This window comes from Phaethon aethereus, assembly GCF_964289735.1.
Source record: "Phaethon aethereus genome assembly, chromosome: 7".
In the NCBI taxonomy this organism is placed as follows: Eukaryota; Metazoa; Chordata; class Aves; order Phaethontiformes; family Phaethontidae; genus Phaethon; species Phaethon aethereus.
The window spans coordinates 14,258,977-14,276,080 of record NC_138583.1 but is presented as its reverse complement, the minus strand read 5'-3'; the positions used below and the strand labels follow the sequence as shown (position 1 = coordinate 14,276,080).

Below are 17,104 nucleotides of genomic sequence, written 5' to 3'. Positions count from 1 at the left end.
TTAAAACCCACCAAAACTCCCAACAGCTGCGCTGGCCTGGCTAGACCATGAGGGGCACACACAGGGCTGAGTCCTTGTAACCCTGCGTTGATTCTGCTTTCCTCAGGTGAATCTGTCTATAATTTTAGGTTCTACTTTTAGTAGATCACAGATTGTAATGTTTCTGAGAATAAAACCTGACCTTCAGGAAAAAAGAAGTGATCTAACTTGTGACACTTGTGAAATACTCTCTGCCTGAATTACGTCAGCATTACTGCAAGATTTGAATAGCGTTGTAACACTTAATTGGTTCCTTTGATCCATAATAACTCCTCTGGAACCCAGACAGAAACTGAAGTAAATGGCCATGAAGCAAAGACTGATATTCTTCCCATTTAATTTAATCATTTCATTGTAGCTTTCTAAAAGAGGAAGAAGGGCAATTCAGGAGAGTGGTAAAATGGGCATCAGGCTGCTGGCAATTTTCCTGGGGAAGAGAGACCTAGGAGAGGTACAAGTATTAACCATCGTATTTCACAAAACCATTCAGAGGCTTTGAGGTGATATCCAGCATCACTTTTTAGGCAGCATTTATATGTATACATCTAGTTTTGATAACTTAGGATATTTGCTTTTGTTTCTACGCAGATATATATTATCAGTATTGTATGATTTAGCTTTGTAATATCTGTGCCTATATCTTTTTGAAACTGCACTACGTCACTGTTTTTCATGTTTCTTCAAGTAGCATGAAAAAGATCCGCTGATCTTAGATTTAAATATCGCTTAAACCAGGTGTCAGAGTCCTTTTATGACCCACTTGAACTCTGAATTAGAAAATTTTTCTTTGCATTCATTCTCACTTAGTGGCTGTCAATAATGTGATCTAACATTTTATTACTGAACTAACAGGACCATTGCTAACAGTTGTTTGCTATCTGTTTCATACAGCTCCACAAAATCTCGCAAGCTAACCCCAAAAACGAAAAGAAAAACAAAAAAAAAGTGAGGAGAGGGAGGTCAGCTTTTGGCTAAAGGCAGTTTTGTACACCTTTTGGTTATTTATTCATTCCCTACATTTCATCAATGAATATATTTGTTCAAGTCAGACTTAGTTGCCTGATCATTTGTGCAGTTCATTGGAAAAGGATCTTCCTTTTCTATTCTGAATAACTGAGTCTGTGTCTGCAGAGCAAAAGAGGAAGGGATGAAAAATCATTACCCAACACACGGTTACATCACCCCTTTGTTTGGGTGCCTTGGGATGGAAGACACTGTAAACGCATAAAATAACTGTACCTGAAAGCTGTGTGTATAAAATAGTTGTAACAAGAATTCTATATACTTTTGCCCCCAGTTAGGGGTTGAGGGTTTTTTCTATGTATTGCCTAATAAATTTTTCAAGACATGGATGTATTTGTGAGACAGAAAGTCAATGCCAGTGCTCTTCTCAATGAGAATTTGCATACATACAAAATCCCAAGTCATTAAAAAGAGTTGGCAATAATTTTCAACTAATCATGAAGAATCCCTATAATTGGTCTATCTTCCATTGCTAGCTTTTTTTTTTAACCTATCAAAAAGAAATCAGTGTTAAAGCAGAAAGCCCTTAAATCAAGAAGACTTGATTTAAGTTCAGCAATTAGTATTTTAGCTCTTGCCAGCTTTCCAAACATGGTTCAGCCTTTGACAAGATGCTAAGTAGCTGCAGAAGACTATGGTGGATAACACTTTTGTTGCCACAAACTAAAGCCTAGCTGTAAATCTTCTTTGAACTAGTTAAAGCTAGAGGTACCGCAGGTGGGCTGCAGAGCTACAGCAGCAATTGCTTCAGGTACGAGGAGGGTAAGGAAGCAAGAAAAGAGGCTCTGGCTGTTGGAGTAGCTTCAACATGTCTTTGCTTCTTCTTACTCCTGCGAGCTTTCTGCTCTTCTTACTCAGAGAAGGGAGCCCAAGTAAAAGCAACATAACTGCATTTAGAGTACTTGCTTAAGAGAACCAAATTTGGCTCTTGTGTATGCCCTTCTGCAGTCAAATAGTTATTAGGTTATTCAGCTTCAGTGTGAAGAATAAAAAGGGTATCTACCATATGCAGTACAGTGCAATTAAAAAAAAAATGAATCCTGGAAAGTAGAGAAGTCTAAAACCATACCTAGGGGATACAAATAGAGTGCAATTTGTATGATAACTTGAGTTTCACACTTCTTATACAAAATATAGATCTTATTTTCAGACTCCACTTCCTATAGTACATTCACGTATGTGTTTGGTTTTTTTTCCCTGGCAAAAGAGGGTGTTTTCCAAAGACAGAAGTAGCAAAGCAGGAAGCCACAGGACTTAAACCTGAATGTTTTCATTTTAAAGCACACATCCAACTGGAATTGGAAATAGAGTAGTTGTTAGCTCAAATACCTGTAATAGAATCTGAGACTTTGAGTCCAGAATAGAGAGTAAGTAGGCTGTGAAAGCTGCACCTCGTGTGCTAAGGCAACATCATCAAAAGGGCTGTAGAGCTGGCCGTGTGGGAGGACAGAGGAGGCTGATGCTGCCAAAATCCCTGAATGCATATTGTCTCCTGACTAACGGAAATTCAGATCCTTGGAATCTCTTACAAGGACCAGCACAAGAATTGACATTAACTTCTTGAAAAGCAGTTTGAAAGGAGCTGACTGGCACTTCACGTAGCCATAAAACCAGACTGAGGCAGAGAGCACAAGTTCCTCCAACACAGGGATTGTTGAGCTATTGCCTTTTCAGTACAATTTGTAGAAGGATAAGGGCTCTGATATGTTAGTCCTTACATGAAGAATAGTGAGAAAAATGAAGATGAGGAAATCAATCAAATAATAATCACTATTATTAAAGGATGCCTTCATGTACCACAGGCAACCTGTACGCTGCACTATTCTGACTGTCAGTAACTACACTTAAATAAAAGGAGATAAAACTTTGGTGGTTTAGTCTGCAAGTGAGAAGCAAGAAGCCCTGACTGCAGTGCTGAGCACATTAAGCACTCCGCGGATCAGAAATATGCTCTGTGTTAGAATAACTAATAATATTCCACAAAGTGATGGGAATTGGAAATGTTTTAAAGTATATGGCAATTTCTGCTAATCCTCACCCCTGTTGTATTTGCATTATTTGCCTTATTGGTTGTGAGCAGCCTCTTACAAGGTGCTTTGTTCTCTCTTTTTAGATCTTTTATTCATGGCTGCTCTCAGAGACAGGACACTTAATTTAGTGGGTCAATTCCCTGATCTTGTATGGCAATCCCTGTATTCTTCTGATACTACGAGAATTGTGGAACCTTTTTTTTTAGTCTTATCATACCCCAAATTAATTCATCTGGGCTAAACAACAGATCTTTCTTCATCAAGTATCAGGCTAGTGTGTATTCCTCTTAATTCTATGAAGGACAGATAGAAAATAGGTTTGTCTGATATAAAATGCGTTTTCTGTAGAAGTGCCAACTTCCTTCCATACATTTTTCTGTTCTTGCCAGTGTTTCATGGCATGTTCTTGTTAGTATATGAATGTCACTGTCATATTCACTTTATTTATTTGGGAAACTGCCCAATAAGCAGTATCTATCCCCGTGCTATAGACCTGCTTCTGTTCCATGGGGGTTTGAGTGCTATTTGCTACAGTACACTCTAATTAAAATAATTTATTTTTTTAATTCCACAGATTTTCCTTTCTGAGTAAGTGATCTGCACCTTAACTGTAGCAAATTGAACTAGGTCATGTTCTCTCACTCCGAATTACCTCCCCTCTTGCCTCTAAGGATTGGATCTGGAAGTTCCCGAGTCAGAAACACAAACTACTTTTCAAAAACAGTGATTACTTTCTAACCTAGTATATGAAGTTATTTGTGCTTAAATAAGATCTGGTTTAGATCTGGAAAGTGGCTGCCATAGAAGTTTCTAGAAGGAATTCCCCTCTTGAAAGACACACAGGGTATTGCACATGGGCAAAGAATTCATTAGGACATGGGCTCCTTCTCATGTGTAAATATTGGCTTGCACCAGAATTAGCACTCTACGTTCAAAGAAACAAGTTTGATGATTATTATGTGGTAATTTCTAGTTATTGGTTGCTGTTTCTTCTTGACTAAAGTCAGCATTGATCTGGTAGGATGCCTACTGTGAGTATAGAAAAACACCATCTAAGTCTCTTACACCCTTATTCTAGGTTTCTCAATTATACCACTCAATGACACAAAGCCACAGCTACCTGGCTGTGTCTCAAATGCATTAAATCCCATGTAACCGGCCCCACAACAAAACCTCAAATACTTGGCTCTGATGGATGGTGTTATAACGAGGGTGGAGCTCATTTCAATAGCCAATTCAATGCATCTTAATGTTCTAACATGCTTTCGTTTCATATCTAGGACAATAAACGATGCAGTAAAGTTTCATTTAAAGCAGGTCTGTTTTGCAAAATGAGTCTTGCATATGGAACAAAACACTCATTGTCGCCTTACTGTTTAAACCTTTATTATTGCTTTTTTTCCCCTGGTACAATGGGCTTTTATGCACCAAACAGCTGTGTTCATCATGTTTATTTAGAAGGCATCCATTGTAGTGGAAAAAGTCTGGAGGACAAAAATCTTGGTGAAGTGTAAGACTACTCCGGGTGCTGGCGCTTTTATTTTTTTCTGTCCAGTTCCTTTGGTCAGCATGCAAGTCACATACGCAGGCACTGCCATGCAGACTTGCAAACCCTGTATAATAGCGACTTTTCACAAGTGCTGTCTCTTATTCTAAGCATTCTCCTCCAGACATTTTCAATTGCAAGGCGACGTACAGGACGCGCGACTATTTTACACCCTATGATGCTATCGTTTCTCAATCTGTTGCTATTTTGGCCCCTCATTAGGTCACTTTCCAAATATTGTGTAGAGCTACGCGTCAATCATTGTCACAGCTCAGCTTCAGGCTAAGCCAAGCTAGGACAAAACTGGGAGGGGAAAAAAAAAGCCAACCAAATCAAGCACTGTGTAGAAAACAGGCAACAGTTTAACTGTGAAAAGCTATGTGTTGTTCCAAAGATAGCATAAGCCCACTTGATGCAAAAGCAGCATGCAGTACTAGTGCTCCCCAAAATAATTTTATGCAGTTGAAATACGTAGTGTAAACCCAATGGCATCTACAAATAAACGGATGTTAGAATCTCAAGAATTAAGAGCATGACATTGTAGGAAACTCTTAGTGACTCCTGCCAAAAAAGCGGTCTAGTTTCCAGCTTCTGGAAAGAACGGAGCAACTAACATATTGACAGAACTTTTTTTGAGCAACAGTATCTCTAACACCTTCTAAACCCTTGAATGAAAGCTGCTGTACAAGCAGGCAGCATTAGCCCAGGGAACTAAAGGGTTCCCTGCTTTCTTCGGGGTATACGCAGCAGGGCAAATGCATTCCCACGCTGTATGAGATAGCTGTGCCCCTTTTCCGTCTCTTCAGGTTATCCTGTACTAACACGTAGCTCAGGTACAGATTGGAAATACAGCAGTGTCTCTACCAGCCACATAGTCAATGCTATTGTTGTCACTGGCTGGAAAATGAACTGGAACAAACTAACATGCTTGATCTTTTAAAAATATTAAAATATCTGTATAGAATGAAATGGCTCCTTATTTCCTCAACGGTGAATGCTCCAGGCTTTCTAGAGAGCTGGCGTTCTCAGTTGTCATTCATGTACCTCAGGAAACTGTAATGAGGTTAAAAAGTGCAGAATAAAGTTGCATCCGCACAGCTCATGGATGATAGGAATCCACGCAGAAAAGCAGCTAAGGTGACTGCTGGGATCCCAAAGCAGCGTGGCGAGGGGGCGGCTGTGAAGGGGCTGACTGCCTGGAGCCACGGCCAAAGCAGGGGCCTGGGGAAGGCCTGGCATACCGGGGAACTGATTTTCCAGAAGAAAGCAGAAAACAGTTTGAGGAAAAGGCTGGACGCAAGTGTGAGCCAAGTGGAAAGGGAGAGAGTGTGACAAAAGGATTAGCCCCTACTTGCAAACAGTATAGTAGAAGCAGAAAATGAACTCGGGGGGGAACTTTAAGAAAACTGTTTCTCAGAGACTGTTTCAAAGGCATCCTGAATGCTGCCTCCATTTACTTGTTTCTTTTTTTTTCTCCCAGGAAGAAAAAGGACCCACTGTGAGAAGAATGTATCCCGACTTGAACAAATGCAGACCTGAACGGAGTCCCAGTCTGGAGACAGTCCATGTAGGCCAAACCCCCGGAGTCTTGTTGCTACCTGGGCACCATGAAGCTTGTTAGCCAAGGAGAAAGGGGCAAAAATCTACAGTTTGTAGTCAACAGGTAGGTAGCTGGAAGCTTAAATTATACTGCCTGTTAGTCGTTTTTGCAAAAATCGGTGTGCTTGTTAAATCTGCGTGTTTTTAAACTGGGTATGTTATGTTGCGCTTAATAAGGCTGGGTACATCAGACTGAACGGATTTTGACTTAGATACTTTCAAAAATAGTGTCTGCTTTGAGATTGGATGTGCTTTGTGGCATGCTTAAGGAAGAAAGAATTTCTAGTTAAGGAAAAAAGAATGTGTATATATAACTCCGGCTCTTAACTGCTAACAGCTATAACACCATAACCGTTAGGGAATTTGACTTGGTTTTAATTAACAGCCCCCCCTTTGCTGACAGAACAGAAACATGTATTTTGACTGAGAGTACTTTTTAAGCCTGTGCTTTAAGTTAAATGGTGCTGGGAGGACTCTTCTGTGGGAACCGCTTAGAGCGGGTCAGATGCACAGTCCAGCCCACTCTCATCAGACAGAGCCACCGTAGGATGCCTGCGGCAAGAGCTCCACGGTGGGGAGTAAGGACACTGTTGGATCTTTTCTGGCTCGGTGGTGAGCTGTAGTGTGCGAGGTGCTGCCCTGCAGTACGCTCCATGCATGTGAAGTCCATCTAATGCAGAAGTGCTTGACCTCAACAACTTCCTGTGACAGGGAGTTCCACAGGGAATTGTCTTTGCACACCCTAGGTTTTTAGCTTCCTTCCCTTTGGTTTCATTTAGTCTTGTCCTTGCGTTATGAAACGTGCGCAAAATTTTGCCCCCCCTCCCTCGCTCTGTTTTTGTCACGTTCCTGTTTATCTCTCTTCCTTTCAAATAATGCCGGCCTCTGAGGTCTCTCAAGTTGTATATATTCTTTATACCAAGCTTTTAAATCTCTTTACCAAGGGGGTGGGGGGGTGGGGGGGGGTGTGTTTCTGCGCGCTGTTACGGCTGTAGCACTTTCTGCGCGTCCCCCCGGCCCCGTCGGCCGCGCAGGGGGGCCCGGTGTAACCATTTACCAGACTGTCAACACGGGCGCCCCGGCCGCCGCCGGCGGCGGGAGGCGGCAGCGGCTTCGCCAATGCGGCGGCGCCGCGCCCCGGACCGGCCGCCGGCCCCTTCGCGGGACGGGCGCCGCCGGCGCGGCGGGAAGGGGCCGGTGGTCGGGCAGGGAGCCTGCGCGGCCGGCCGAGCCTCCCCGGCCGGCCGGGCCGGGCGGGGCGGGGAGCGGGGGCTGCCCCGTCCCGCCGGCGGGCTCGGCCCCGCGTCGGGGGGGGAGGCTGCCGAGGCATCATGGCGGTTGTGAGGCGGGGGGCAGCGGGCCGGGGGCTGCGCGCCGGGCGGCGGCGGGACTCACCTCGCTCCGCTGGAGCTGGAAGAAGCTGTTGAGATAGCTGGAGCCGAGCGAGGAGCCCAGCTCCGGGGTGCTCTTGGTGTAGCCGAGGTCGGGGTGCTGGGACGAGGAGGGCTCGGGTCTGAAGGCATCGAAGGCGCTGGCCTGGTGCGTGTCTTGCAGCGAGAGATAGACCCAGTTGAGGAGCTGGGCGGGCTGGTAGACGGACGCGGCGCTGGTGTCGATGGCTGACAACAAGCTCATCTTTCCCCCCGGGCTCTGGCGGCGGCGGCGGCTGTCCCCGCGGCGCCGCTCCCCCTCCCCGCGCTCCGGCCGGCGCCGCTTTCCCGTCCCTGCCCGGGGTGCTTCCTCCTCGCCGCCCGGAGGAGAGCGGCGGAGCGGACGGGCCGGGCCGGGGGCCGCGGACGGGCCCCACGCCGCTCTCGCTGCCCCTAAGGCCGGCTGCGCCCGCCCAGCCCCAGCGCTCCGCGCAGCACGGGCATCGCTGCCGCCGCCGCCCGCGGGCCTCGCAGGAAACTTTCCGCGCTCTCCCTCCCCACCCGGCCGCTGCTGCCCCGCTATCTGTCTTTATTCCCACTCCCGCAGGCAGCGGCGGGGAGGGGCTGCCGGCGCTCGGGCGGCGGCGTCGCGCCCCCATAGGCCGCGGGGGCGGGGGCGGGCGGCGGCCGCGCCGCGGGATGCAGGGGCGTCCCGGCGCTGCTCCGCCCCCGCCCTGCCCCGCCGCCCCGGGGTGCCCCCGCCCTGCCCCGCCGCCCCGGTGCGCCTCTGCCCGTGCCTCTGCGAACCGGGGAGGTCCCCGGGCCGCTGGCCGGGGGTGTCCCCGAGCCGCTGGCGACTTGCCCGCCTGGTTTGCGCCGGCTCGCTCGCTCGCTCCCCGGCCTTCCTTTTCCTCCTTCCTGAAGATTTTTACGCCGAGCGCTCGCAAAGCCCTTCCGAGGGCCGCTCGCCGCGCCGTTTCGGGCTTGGTTTTAACTCTGCAAGTTTCGCTCGGTATCTCGTCAGCCCGCCCGCCCTTCTCGCTCTCATTTCTGTTCCCTGCCGGTGCAAGGAGCTCGTCGTAATCTGCGGTTCCCTCTCGCTAAATCTCTGTCGGAGCGCCGGGGTTACGAAGGCCGTGCCAAGCCGTGCGGAGTTACAGGGTTTCCCAAATAAGGCGGGCAAACGGCGGCGCTCCCTGCGGGATCCCTCTAGGTAGCCCTGGCGCGGGCTCCCGGGAGCCCGGCTGCGGTGGGCTACGCCGAAGTTAAAGCTGAGTAGGCCTTTTAAGGAGTCGGTAGCACAAAAGAGGATGATGAATGATCCTCCTTTTAGGAAGGAGGCTGGGTGGGTAAACTGGTAATTACAGTTCATAAACTCTTCACTGCTGCCTTCCCTGCGATGAGTGGAGCAGGGCAGCTATTTCTCGCTGTGGTACAAACGCTGTGGCAATCAAACCAGGAGTTTTCTTTTTAAAACCGAAGGAACTCCCAGAAGGTAATTTAAAAACTCGAGCAAATCTCCCTGTGCTCTTTTCTGAGTGACAGGAGGCTAAAAATGAATGTGTCTTCCCAGTATGGTGGGGGAGGGGGTAGGCCTTCCTTACTTAAATAACAGAAAAAATCTGACCTTTGAAACATCAAAGTTGACATCTAGGTTTGCCGTAATGAGCTATACGTGTCTGCCAAGACTGAAGAAAAATCACTGTTCTGAAAAGGCATGGTTACAAACCATAGAAAAAGCAGGTCAGCATACACATGGTAGAAAACACTTAAATTGTCAGCTGCAGCCATCAAGATAGATGCATTTTACTTCTGAGAGCAAGTAGTTGAGGCAGCACAGCTATCTGCTTGCAGGAATTTAAGTGAAGGTGAAGACTAACTTTCCAGAACTGCAAGGCGAGGTGAAGTTTGGAACAGCTGAATCAAACCAACCTCCTTTAGTGGTGCTAACATATATTTTTATTTATTTATTTATTTATTTATTTTTAAATGACAAAACCCTTGAAACCCTGCATGAATGCAGTTTGCTCATTTGTAAGCTGCCTTGGTTTGCAGGCCTCTCGCAGCACATCGGAACACGTGCGTGTGAGAGGGAACAAGCTACACCGGTGCAAAGGGTCTATATAAGTCTGTAACTGTCCACAGCATAGACCATAATAACAGAAGGATTTAATCAGATTTGCATCCCAAACTCAAACAGTTGCAGAGTGTTTTAAAGAAGCAGAAAGGTGAATGGAGCTTAGTAAATTAATATATTGTGGAGAAGGATTTTCCGGTAAATGGGAAAAGAACAAGAAATGGCCTCAAGTTGCGCCAGGGGAGGTTTAGATTGGATATTAGGAAAAATTTCTTCACTGAGAGGGTGGTCAGGCATTGGAACAGGCTGCCCAGGGAGGTGGTGGAGTCGCCATCTCTGGAAGTGTTCAAAAAACGTGTGGATGTGGCACTTCAGGACATGGTTTAGGGGACATGGTGGTGCTGGATTAATGGTTGGACTTGATGATCTTAAAGGTCCTTTCCAACGTAGTGATTCTGTGATTCTGTGAAATACAGATCACATCTGAGGAACTTGCCTTTCTGGCAGATGGTGATAGCAAAGTCAGGACATGGTAGAAAGTCTAGGAGGGGGAACTAGGCTGAAAGCTGCTTGTTTTGTTGTGGAGTTTTTTGTAGGCATGCTAATTCCTTCCTTAAAGACAGTTTCTATTCCTATCGCTTCCCTCTTTTACCTGATATATTAAAACAAAATACATGCCTCTCTATTTGGCAGCTCCGCTGTTCACTCTGTTTAGTAAGATGCTGTGAAGCAAATACGAGTTCTGAACAAGCAGAAAAGAGAACATAACAGGGTTCTTGTAGTAATAGAGGTCAAAATATAGAGTGACTGAGGTGATACAATGTTTTGGATGAAGAGTTTTCAGTGTATTTTGATACTTTTTTTCCAAACTGAATATAGCCCTTGTTGTGGTTGGTTTGCTTGCTTCGGTTAGACAGCACAGGACAGCGGGGCAAGGGCAGGCAGAGGTAGAGTGCATTTATCACAGCAGCTGCATGCGGAGCTGCAGCAACGCCCCGCGATGTTAGGGACACCGTGCGTTCCACCAGATGCACTCTAAACCTTGAAAGGTTTTGGCTGTTAACTTCCCCTTGGTAGTAGCCCTGGTGGCTTCTAGTAACCACGCAGAGAACGAGTGAGTTGAATAGATGCTTTATTTAGCATATCAAGAAAGGGAAAGGTTGCAAATACCTCCGCTATGAATAGCTTAACTAAAGAGCACCCACACTTTGAGGTTCAGTTGTCATTCTGTCTTCTGCTGCAGTTTCTTCTGGAAAAGAGTTTCTAGACAGTTCCCCTCTCTTTCTGGAATTAATACTGCTCTTAGCTTAGCAAAATGGTGCTACCACATTTGCTACAGTCCAGTTATGCTCAAGATAGTGATTTTTTTCATCGTTAGTCCCCTCTTTCTTCATGTGTAGAAGTCATAGATTAGTGAGAAGATTGGTACAAATGGTCCATTTAGCAGATACATGGCAGTACAGAAAAAAAGTTGTCAGGGTCAATTGCATTTGTTGTCCTCCAAAATATTCAGGACAAACTTGTCCAATGAGACAGTCCAGTCGCTGCAAGATGTCTTCAGGACATGTGCACAGCTCCTACTGATTACATTGGGGTGATGTATAAGTGAAATCAATTACATGGATTATGCAGCAACCTTACAGTACTGAAACAATTATTTATCCTCCTGGTTTTATTCATGAATAGTGCTAACGAAGTAAAAAAACCAACTGTAACTGTAATGTGAAACTTTAAATAATCTGAATGGCTTAAGTGACTTGGAAAATGGAAGCCTTGAAACAGGTCAAAAGCACAGCGATGGGATCCAGCATCTTCAGCCCTATCCATAAGTAGTGGATGATCATGTAACTTACCCAAAATGACCTTTTAACTGCTCACTCAGCCTGTCCCCTTGGTGGGCTGGACCAAAGCATCTTTGCAAGAGTAAGGAACAAAATTTTCTACTTCTGGCCAGGACTTGCTGCTTCATAATCTAATGTAGTTATTAGTGTCAGCCTTTAAACTACATATGTGACTTTTTTTTTGTAATTTTTTATGGTACTCCATATTTTAAAAATCAATGTGCCCTGACAGCAAATATCCTGGATTCTCATGCTTTTAAAGGCATCTTGGTCTGAACTGCTGGATTCTTAGTCGTCTTCTAGACTAGATGTGGCTCCAAAAGGAAAACAGAATGAATACCCAAACCTACCAATAAGACTACAGAAAACAGATAACTTGAACCCACCACTGTATTCTCTGGTTTCTCTAATTTGGCTATACGTAATGCAACGGGCCATTCAGCTGCAGTGTAGCTGGAATATACCAAATGAATGTTTTTCATGTGCTGCAGCAGAGATTCTTATCTTATTATGAAATAATTTAGCTATGTGGTGGAAACAGTGTGTAAGCGCTCTTCAAATTACGAGAAGGCATTTCGGCAAAGTTGTAAACTGTAAAAGTACATCTGCCTGTGGCATTTCTGAGTGATGGATGTTACAACCACTTGTGCTTGCTATGTAGGTACAACAGTTCTGCTGCCAGCAACGAAATGTAGCATAAACCAAAGTTTGTGAAAGCGAGTCTAGGAAGTGTGTCTGCTTGGATATGTTACACCACGTATTTTTGCACCTGTCTAAAGGCTCGGCTGCAACCTAATGCTCAGGTATAAACATAAAAATTCCTCTTTTCTTCCTCTATGCTACTCTTCCTCCTATAGCTTTGACCTAGAAAGTTTTGGAAATGGATGAATATGAATTTATAGCTCATTCATATGTAGAATTTTCGTAGATACATACCGTATGCAGTAATGATTTGCTGTGGGTAGTGTGTGAAGCACAATTCCTGCAAGACTGTCTCAAACCACCAAGTGGGTAATTGGTGTAACAGATCCTCTTGGAGCACGCAGGTTTTGCACCTGGCCAGTTTATGGTTTCGGGTCCTGGGGACGCCTCACTTGCTCTGTGTTAAGATGGCAGCGCCTTACCGAGTAATTGCGTGAAAGACGCCCTGGATATGAGTAGCTGTGTGAGGAAATACTGGTTTGATTTCTGCACTGTTTTGCAAAGCTTTCTGCAGACTCTTCAGCTGCAGCACAGGCTTCTGGAGTGTTCTGTTATTTCAGTTTTAAAAGGCAGTAGCTCCGTGTCACTAGTGCTGGCCTAGAAGTTCAGCATCCCTGTCCAGAACATTAGCTGAGGCACCTCCTCCCCTTTACTTAGCCCACCCTAGCCCTTTTCTCTTGCGTGACCCAGGAATCCAAGGGGGGGAGTGCGAGGAAGAGGGCAGAGCAGAGCAGCGGGGCAGCCGCGCTTAGGGAGGGGAGGAGCGGGAGCAGGGGCTGCCCGTCTGCCCTACCCGGCAGCGTCCGTGCTGGAACCGCTTCTGATGCTGGCTTCACCAGCCAGAGAAATGGCAGGCAAGTGGGGAGGCCCGGGGAGTTACTGTCACCTGGGAATCCCTCTAACCTGCCTTACGCTGTAGGACACCCTTCACTGAGGGCATTTCTTAAATGGCTACTAACTGAAGAAGATAGAAGACTACTTTCTTCATAGATAGAAGATGGAGACCCTTAAAGACCTTGATGTTAAAGCATGCGATAAAAATACTCAAACTGCCCGAGGAGGGAAAGGATGACTCTTTGTTTGATTTTTATTTTTGCAGTATGTGGAGGGTTTAATTTGTACCTTTCTGTGCGTGCCTTTACTGCGTGTAGTTCCTCTGCCCATCTGCTTCTCTCATTAAATCCATGGTACAGCAAGCTCCAGGAGACAGATATAGTGCCTAATTGTTTGCCACTTCTTCTCTGTGCTTCCCCGGGAGCTCCACCAGATTCTTTTTACCTATAGCTATAAACTTTCTGAGTTTGCTTGCAGAGGTAGCACAAGACTTTGAGAAAATAAGAGAGCAGTTGCAGGAGACAGGAGAGAATGACAGAGGTAAAGATACATGAAATGATGATTAGTGGATGGCACAGGTCATAGCGGTTTGTAGGAGATGAAGAGGACAAGAGGGGACTGGTGGGACCTGTGAACATAGTGGCTGCGGTGGGATTGGAAGCTGGGATTGTATCTACAATTAGCTTTTGATTAATGGATTATTTGACTGCTTTTTGTGGAAGTACTGTTTGTCCTTAAGTCAGCTCAGGTCTGGAAGCAGTATTTTATTCATGGTATGGGAATCTGCTTGCACCACAATGGTCACAGAGAATATTGCTACCGCCTGCTTCAACATTGCACTCTCACTGATTTCTTCTTAATGCCTTCTTTATCTACCCAGTATTATCTGTGGGTTTGCTTTTTCTGTTTTATCTCTGCTTTCCATTAGGCTGCATAACAGAATGAGTATTTCATTTGTTCACGAGTATATGCATCTTATCCATTCTGAGTTGCCATGTTGATTCTAGAGCGGGCATTTCTTTTAATTAGCACTAACCCTGTTGCAGGAAAGTTTGTTTCCTAGTTACTTTGACTTGGCACACTATTTATATCAGAATTGGAAACTCTCCAAGGAGGTTTTAGGCAGTTCTTTACATGAGAGGAATGAACTGCAGATGCTGGAAGACAATAGATTTTTATTTTCACGTCCCAAAACTTGGACCTCTGTCTCACATGATGGCTCAATTCTTGCCTCAGTCAGCATGCCTCACATGCCTACAAAATTCTCCAGGATCATCTAGAACGTGTCTTGTATATCATCTAGTTTTGAGTTGTCTGATGCAGGCCATGGGATGACAGTAAGTACTGATCCATTTACACCTCTGGGCAGGAAGAAGCTGTCACCTAGTACCATCCCATCAAGGCCCTAAAAGTCATCAGCTTTTATAACAGATATGTGTTGTACAGGTTTTGGATCAGTTCTACTACATCAGTTCTGGTATGTGTTTTTGAGAACGATGATATTGATGCAGGCATAAATATGGACTAAGCTACTGTAGTAAAAAAAGCCTTTCCATATACATACATTTATCAGTTATAGATAAAAATCAAGGTGATATTATAAAAGTTAACACTGCTGATGGAACACTAAAACCCCTACTTAAAAACATCTGTCCTCTTCCTTTTTTAGACAGGCTGTTTTTTCTCCTCACTTAATACAATTGACAAACATCATTCTTTCTCACATATATGTCTTGCTTAGTAAAAGAACTATAGGTCAATCACCAAGAAAACAAAAAGGCTCACAAGGAATAAAGTGCTATTCCAAAGCACTTTGTGCGTAAAACCGGAGTTCTGTATACAGAATTGTTTGTCCCTGATCAAATTCACATTCACATTAGCCCTGTTTAATTCAGCCAAAGGCAGAACATGAACTTATAGCAAGACTTGTTTTCTTTGTTTCTTCAATGCAGTCCTAAATAAGAAGTATGAAGTTATAGTGGAGAATCACAGTAAATAAATGAACCAGAATGGTATAGGTACTCATGCTTTAGGAAAAAATATACCCCACTCTTTGGTGTAAAACTGGAATATTTTGAGCCATACCATTCTTCTGGAAATTTTTCTTGCATGCTGAGCTAAAACTTTATTTTTACTCTCCATTTTGGTCTAGACACTACTGCAGACCCTTGCAATGAACCTCCTAAGTTAAGACTGGTACCAGCCCGCAAGTACTGACCTGGCCCGTTCCCATATCATGAGGCAAGTAACTTCTCTTATAAAGGGCTGAACAAGCCTACTAGTGTCTCTATCTTAAACATAGCTGTTAATTTGAAGGTGTTAACATGTACCACCTGGTCCTGTGAGGATGGGATTAGCCAAGGGTATCATTAACACTAATAACTTGTTGAATGAAAAGTAAAAATGAAAGCTGAGGGAGTCTGCAAGGGTGTAATTGCTCCAAAATTAACTTTCCAGTGTTTCTACCTTATGGAATGTCATATTTGCTAGGAAATGTGAAGAGCCAATGAAGAAATGATATATTTTTTGATGAGCTAGTGGAATAAAGTGTGGAGTTTATTTCCCCACTTTTAATATTGATTGCACCTTGTTTTCTTTCACCTGTCTCAGCCCAAGCTATAGGCCAGGGCCAGCTACAGAACATGTACATGACTGTGTAGCTACAGAAACATGTTCTCCAGCTGACGTGTGTCCACCTTGCTGTTTCTGCCACAATATCCCTGTCACTGTAAACCTCTGAGTGAAAAAACACTCATCCCCATCAATCCTGTCAGAGACACTCCTTAAAAGTACATCAGAACTGAATCACTAGGTAAATAAGGACATTGAGAAATGGGTGGATGTCTCAGTATAATCCTAACGCTCACCTTACAAACCAGAGCAAAAGGTCTTGCACATATTTACACTGGGAAAATATTAAAAGATAACTGTAGAAAATCACAGTTTAAATCTCTTCATAACGGCTTCCCTCTACACTGGTTGCCTTTTATGCTTCCAAGTGGACCATCTTTCAGGAAAGTGGCTTCAGGTCACCAGCACAAATGCCATACCAGTCATGTCAAAGGTACTGTGTGTTCCTGCCATTACCAAATTCTAGTTTCGCTAATGACATAGCTATGTATTGTGTTCACCAAAAATATTTTTCCCATCCCTGAGCAAAGATTTTAATAAAGGAATGCTACAGTGAAATTTTATTCAGCAAAAATGTATCCAGTTCTCGGAAAAAACACAACAGTACTTGAGCAAACTGAAATATTTTTTGTTAAATTTTTTTTGAATTGGTGAAAATTCTCATACAAAACACTCTGTCTTTGTTGACAATATTTGCATAGGAAAACCTAAATTAAAATGAAACATGTTGAGTCTCCAGGTCCCAAAACCCAGCTAGATTTTCCAAAAAGCAAAAAAAGTTGAAGTTTTTGTTAGTATTTCATTATTTTACGTGTGTGGAATATGCAATTTGTTTACTGCCACTTCTAGTACATATGAAATTACTGAACCTTCCCTCTGTACCTGTAGCTTGTTTTTACTTAGTCACTAATGTACTTTGAATGAAGGACATGGTGGTGAGTGGGAGTTCAGCTGCTATTAAATGGTCTGTGTTCATCCCCTTTCTTGGGTTCAGAGAAAAGGAGAATTGATTAAAAAAAAAAAAGCTTAAAATGTTAGAAATGGGTTATTATCTACTGTTTTAAGAATTAGGACACTGTCAAGTACAAATTACTTCCAAAGACACAGATACAAATTCTGTTTATTCTGGTCTGAAAGTAGGGGTGCAAGGTGTTGCCCCTTGTTAGTGAGAACCAGAGGAGTCTGGAGCAACCGTAGGTTCTGCAGAAAAAAGTTCTCGTTCTGCTTTGTCGCTGGTGTAATATTATACATGCTAGTCATTTTGCCCCTGGAGTCAGCACGTGTTTGACTATATTTATATCAAAATATAGCAAAGTGGGGATGGCAAATGGTAACATCCACACTAAGGCACAGCACAAGAAGGAATCATGCTTTTCAGTCAGATTCTTTCTAGGTCATGAGTGACTTGAATG

At 44.3% G+C, this 17,104-nt stretch overlaps 1 protein-coding gene across 1 annotated transcript in view; it reads right to left on the bottom strand.

The window, feature by feature from the left end:
* ZCCHC24 (zinc finger CCHC-type containing 24) overlaps positions 1-8,248 on the bottom strand; it is a gene marked incomplete at its 3' end in the record, with an annotated part of 112,379 nt that extends 104,131 nt beyond the window's left edge. Inside the window, exon 1 of the mRNA XM_082002015.1 lies at positions 7,633-8,248. Within this exon, the coding sequence (XP_081858141.1) occupies positions 7,633-7,872 (240 nt within the window). The 5' untranslated portion in view covers positions 7,873-8,248. The remainder of the gene's footprint in view (positions 1-7,632) is intronic.
* Positions 8,249-17,104: the final 8,856 nt, after the last annotated feature.